The 6000-nt window shown below is 46.4% G+C and overlaps 1 protein-coding gene across 2 annotated transcripts in view; it reads right to left on the bottom strand.

Annotated features, from left to right (window-relative positions):
• Window positions 1-3045, bottom strand: part of LOC110571126 (SH3 domain-binding glutamic acid-rich protein-like) — a 59278-nt gene extending 56233 nt beyond the window's left edge. The window contains exon 1 of one of the 2 annotated variants that reach the window (XM_044919374.1): window positions 2802-3045. In XM_044919374.1, coding sequence (XP_044775309.1) covers window positions 2802-2846 — 45 coding nt within the window. In that variant the 5' untranslated portion in view covers window positions 2847-3045. The remainder of the gene's footprint in view (window positions 1-2801) is intronic. The other variant, XM_044919378.1, reaches the window with a different exon arrangement.
• Between the last annotated feature and the right edge of the window lie 2955 nt (window positions 3046-6000).

Consider the following 6000-nt stretch of genomic DNA (forward strand, 5'->3'; position numbering starts at 1 on the left):
AACCAGAGACATGACACACAGCTGCATATGCGTAAGCCCTTACAAAGAGATGTTTCCTTTTTCATTTATTTCATTCATCCCTTAGAAGTTACATGCCCTCGTTGACTAAGTTGCAGGCAAGAATCCTTTTTTAAAGTAAAGAGACTGAAGAAACAAGCAGTAAAGTGTTTGCAGACCCACCACCACACACACTGGAAGCTGCTCTGGGGTTCTCCTGCAAAGAAGCTTCTGGGTGAAATCCCCCCACCCAGGGAAAATCACTAGCACTGATACCATGGGAATCATCGGTTGTCCTTCTTTAGGATAAGATCGAAATTATTCCACTTACGTGGCTTGGGACAGTTCTTCTGAAACATAATCATCACAGACTCACATATATAATATTAGCTAATAATAATAACAACTACAATAATACTGATAAACATTAACGAACATTGGGGTGCCTGGGTGGCTCAGTAGGTGAAGTGTCTGCCTTTGGCTCAGGTCATGATCCCAGGATCCTGGGATCGAGTCCCGTGTTGGGCTCCCTGCTCAGTGAGAAGCCTGCTTCTCCCTCTCCCTCTACCTCGCTCCCCTGCTCGTGCTGTCTCTCTCTCAAATAAATAAATAAAATCTTTTAAAAATATATTTTGAACATTAACATTAGCTAACAATTATAATACCTAATACTTAAAACTATAATATTAAGTAGCCATATGTAATAATTATGAAGTTCACTAATAATTATAATATGTATTAAGCACTGAGCACTGGACACCATGCAAGGCGCTCGGGGCTTATTTCCTAAATCCTCATGGCGATGTCATGAGACGAATACTATTCTTATCCTCATTTTACAGATAAGGAAATTGAGGCTTAGCAAGGTGAAATAACTTTTCCAAGGTCAAACAGTTCCAAGTGACAACAAAACATTTGCTTGGGGAACCAGAATTAATGTGGTTTTTCCAAGATCCTGGAGTGAACAGTATCCCTCCAGACCCTCCAAGGCTAACTCAATCATACGCCCAAACTTCAAGAATGTAAGACATCAAATAATCCTAAGAATGCCACACGTTTGTTCACCATCTCTGGAAGGATGCATAGGGCACTCACACCTGGCCTACAGAACATGTAGAAGATTGGTCAGTGGTAAAAGTTTCCGTCAATGAGCGTCAACAGCATACTGAAAGGCCACTAAAGCCATTTTCTTCAATAAAAATCATTTTTAATCTAGTAATCCAAAAATGTGCTCTTTATGCGTCAACTAAAAGTTTCTGAGGTCATCGACAGCCACAAAAGATTTTGCAGTTTTACATCTGGAATTTTCCCTCCTCTGTTTCTGTTAAAAGATGTTCCACAGACACTAAGCCGTTGCTGATGGGTTATGCTCAGAGGGACAACCAGCCTCTTCTCTCTTGTTCCCTCTTTGCCCTCGGGAAGCTGTGTGAACTTTCAGGGCTATGGGTTGGGGCATTCAAGAGCCAGCACTGGGGCTGTTCCCAGCCAGCTGCTGGCCGAGGGTATTATCCCTGGCTGAGTGAAACCCAAGCTGCAGGATGTCCCAGGAACTAGATATAAAAGGAAACAGCCCCCTTGCTGGTGTCCAGCCCTCAGGACTGATGAAAGGGCTTCCTCCCACAGCCCCCTAAAGGCTCAAATGCTCCCAGAAATGTCAGTCTCCCACAGACACCGCAGGTTCAAGCCTAAAATCAAAGCCTGAATCACTGCCAAGGAGAAGTGGCTCCTTCGGTTACCCTCGTTTCTTCAGGCAGGTCTATCCTGCACAGACAGAATGAAGGCAGGAACTGGAGGGGTGATTCTGAGCCTGGTCCCAGGGAAATCAGAGGCCGCGTTATGGGGTCCGCTCCTAGTACCTATTTTTGGCCTGTTTGAATTCCTAGAGCGTTTAAAACTGTGGCCTTAGAGATGTTTGCTCGTCACTGTGACATCATTTTCCCCAAATAATACTATTACACATGCTAACTTTACACTTTTGGTATAGTTACATCCCACACGCAAGTACAATGGACCCTTGAATAACACAACTTTTAAACTGCATGGGTCCACCTATATGCAGATTTTTTTTCTGTAACCACAGAAAGTATTGTAAATGTATTTTCTCTTTCTTATGATTTTCTTAATAACACTTTCTTTTCTCTAGCTTACTTATTGCAAGAATACAGCTTATATTACATATAACATACAAAGTATGTGTTAATCAACTGTTTATGTTGTCAGTAAGCCTTCTGGTCAACAGGTCATTAGTGAAGTTTTGGGGAGTCAAAAGTTATACGTGGATTTTCGACGGTGCTGGTGTGAGTGCCCCTAACCACCACTACCACCCCCCACGCATTGTTCAAGGGTCAACTGTAATCACACCCAGGAGTCATTCTGGTACTCTGTTTCATCACACCCTCCAAATATGGTTACACAAAATGTCCTTTATTTGCAACTTTAAATTAGTCTAAGTCGGACAGAATGATTGGCAGAAAAAGCCTCTGATTCTATAATATACGCGAACACAACGCGACACAAATCACATGTTAAAAACTCTAGTATCAAACACGCCCGCTTCCTGGAATCCCTTTCCCACCCAGCTGGCCCGAATCACTCATTTTCCGCACTGCTTCAAGGCGGTTAAAGCAAACGCAGAAAGCAAAGGCACGCAGGCTTACTGCGGAGCCACGGCTGACTTACACACTGCTCACAAAACAAACTTCAGGCCAACGCTGGGCCAGACCCGCTTCTTCCACTTCCCGGTCTGAGGTCCTCAGAGAATCCGACAGGAAGAAAAGCCCCCACCCATTCCAGCAGACACCTACCGCTATGGACCCAGAAGATGTGGCAACAAACACTTTGATAACCATTTTGGCAGTCGGAGAGAGGGCTCCCCCCAACACACCCCCGCGAGGGAACGCGGCGCTAGACGGATCCCGACCGCGGCCCGCGCCGGGCAGGTAGCGGGTGCCAGGTGCGAGCGGGCGACCGCCCAGCGCCGTCTGAGCCCCCGCGCCTCCCGCCGCAGCTTATGCCCGGCGCCTGCGGGCGGCGGCGCGGGCGGCGCGGCGGCGCGGGCCTCCCCCGCCATTGGCCGGGCGCGAGAGGGGAATCGGCCGGGCGAAGACCGGATTGGTCGATAAAAGCAGCCACTGACTTGAAACGCCCGACAACAGCCCCTAAAAGGCCAGGCGGCGGCGCGCACCAATCAGGCCCCGCGCACGCACAGGCGCCTGCGGGGGGCAGCCGAGCGCCCGGGCGCCGCTGGAAAAGCCCCGAGGACGCCGGCGCCGTCCCCGAGGACGCCGTGTCTGCGAGGCTTTCGGCAAACGCCCCGCGGGGCTCCGAGCGGTCACACAGGCCTCGGGATAAGCGAAGGCGTCCTGACTTGCAGGTTTTCGGGCCGCTTAAAAGAAGTTCCGTGAACTCCTATACAAGAGATGCCTTTAGGCGTGGCCCGCTTCCAGGTTTCTCCCTTCCCCACCTGTTGCTCCTAAAGAACAGAAGCTGACAGGCGGCAGACGTGTAAGGTTTCACTGACATCCCAGACAAGGCAGGGCGACAGCGGCGGGCTGTCAGCAGGGATGAGTTCAACCAGCGAAATGTCTTCACTATCTCAGAGACGCGGGGAGAAAATGTTTGTCACAGTCTCTCTCCGTCTTCTTTATGTGGATACTTAAATCGCGTAAAAAGCCCAAATGCTACCGCCCAGTTTTTCTGATGGGTTTCAAGATCAAGCTCAAGGACATAGGAGGCACCAGGGGGTTATTTACTTCTCTTAGATAACTGCGTCTCTCTCTCTCTTTCTTTTTATTCTTAAGTCCCCCGCTACTCCCGGAGGAGGTGGTTACTGGCATGCTGGAGCAGGGAGGGGTCTGGGGGCCTTCTTTACCTGCCCCCTTCACCAGGGTCCCAGGGGCCTGGAGGCCTGCTCCGCTCCCCCAGGACAGGCGCCTTTGCCGAGAAGGGACGCCCCATCCCTGCAACATAGCTCAAATTCATTTACATCAGAACCAATGATTGAGATGGCTGCCATTTAACTTAGAACCTCACTATGCAAACTTTGCTCCCCAAATTAGGCCCTTGGTGAAGATGATTGATGGCTCCCCAAATTTAAGTCATTAGCATTGTAAATTTTTTTTTAGCACTGTAAATTTTTTCAAGCCCACCAAAGATTATACGTCATTTGTGCTCTTCTTTCCTGTATTTTCAAAATCATAAAGTAAGTATATGCTATTTTTGTCAAAGTATTTTTTTCAACACCTTAGTCTCAAATTCTACCACATGAGCAAGCCATTTTTCTCCAAATACGATTGAAGAGAGTAATAAACTATGCATATTTCGCAATGATTTTGTAAATTAGTAACATAAACTGTAGTTGACCCTCATGTGCCCTAGAGAATATACAACTGCTGATCGTATGGGGCAACACTGCCTTGGACAATGACACACCACCTCCGTCCACATGCCCTAGGGAGAAAGAATAGCCTACTTGAAGCAAGAACTAACAATTTTTAAGTGTGTGCCACGTGCCAGATCTGCTCTAAGTGCTTTGCATCAACCACTCCCTTAATCTGCACAACACTAACACTGGGTTCTACTCCTATCCCTCCTCAAGGATGAGGACAGGAAATGATGCATCCAAGCAAGACACGAACCCAATCCTTCTATTTCCACACCACACCAGAAGAACTCCTGACACACTACCCTCAAATTCCTAGTGCGCCCTCTTTACACTATGGATTATTTTTAGAAGCTTATCCTTTTAATAATGACCATGAATATGTACAAATTAGAACTTTGAAAACTCTAGCTGAAAGATCTTTTCATCTATGACACTCCAATAAACTTCAAGATAATTAATACAAATACGAAACATTCCAAGTGAGTCTTAAAAAAGCTCAGCTGATCTCTGCCTTAGAAAATTCACTACAGGGACGCCTCGGTGGCTCAGTCGGTTAAGCATCTGCCTTCAGCTCAGGACACGATCCCAGGGTCCTGAGATAGAGTCCGGCATCCGGCTCCTTGCTCAGCAGGGAGCCTGCTTCTCCATCTGCCTCTGCTGCTCCCCCTGCTTGTGCGCTCTCTCTCTCTCTCTCTCTCTCTGGCAAATAAATAAATAAAATCTTAAAAAAAAAAAATTTCACTTCAAAAATAAGCTGTGTGCTCTACTGAAGAGGCAGAAGGCTTATCATTTCACACCCCTAGTCCTTGATGCTAAGTGAAAGAACAATACTTATTTTGTTAAAGAATTTTTTCAGCTTTATTGAGGTATAATTGACAGGTAAAATCCTAAGATAGCTCAAGTGCACATCATGGTGACTTGAGGAACAAACACACTATGAAAGAAAGATTTCGTCTAATTCTAATGATAAAAGTGTGAGGTATTAACTCCAAACTTGGCAGAGATCCTCAGATGATCTTATAATAAATGATACCAGATGCTATGTTTTGGTGTACATAACGTGATATGTGTATGAGAAATGAGAAATTTGGGAAATAAAGGCGTATTTGTACTACGTGGAATGACAGTGGTGACCACCAGAGTAACAGTAGTGACTTGAATAGTGTCCCCCCTCAAAATTCATGTCCACCCTAAACTTCAGAATGTGAACCTTATTTGGAAACAGGATCTTTACAGGTGAAATTGGTTGAGGATTCTAAAAAGAAATCATCCTGGACTTCGGGTGGGCCCTCAGCCCAATAACAGATGTCCTTACAAGAAGAGGAGGCACACAGAGACAGAAAAAACACAGTGTGAAGACAGGGCTGCAGAGACAGGACTGATGCTGCCACGAGCCAAGGAGCACGGGGAGCCAGAGAGGCAAGGAAGGATTTTTCCCAGGAGCTTTCAGAGGAAGCTTGGCCCTGCCAACACCTCCATTTCAGACTTCTTGCCTCCTGAACTGTGAGAGAGTAAATTTCTGTTTTAAGCCACTGGGGCTGTGGTGATTTGTTACAGTGGACTTAACTAAACTAATACAGAGAAATAAAGGCGTATGTTACTATGTAGCAGAATTCCTA

Source organism: Neomonachus schauinslandi, chromosome 1 (assembly GCF_002201575.2).
Source record: "Neomonachus schauinslandi chromosome 1, ASM220157v2, whole genome shotgun sequence".
Taxonomy (NCBI): domain Eukaryota; kingdom Metazoa; phylum Chordata; class Mammalia; order Carnivora; family Phocidae; genus Neomonachus; species Neomonachus schauinslandi.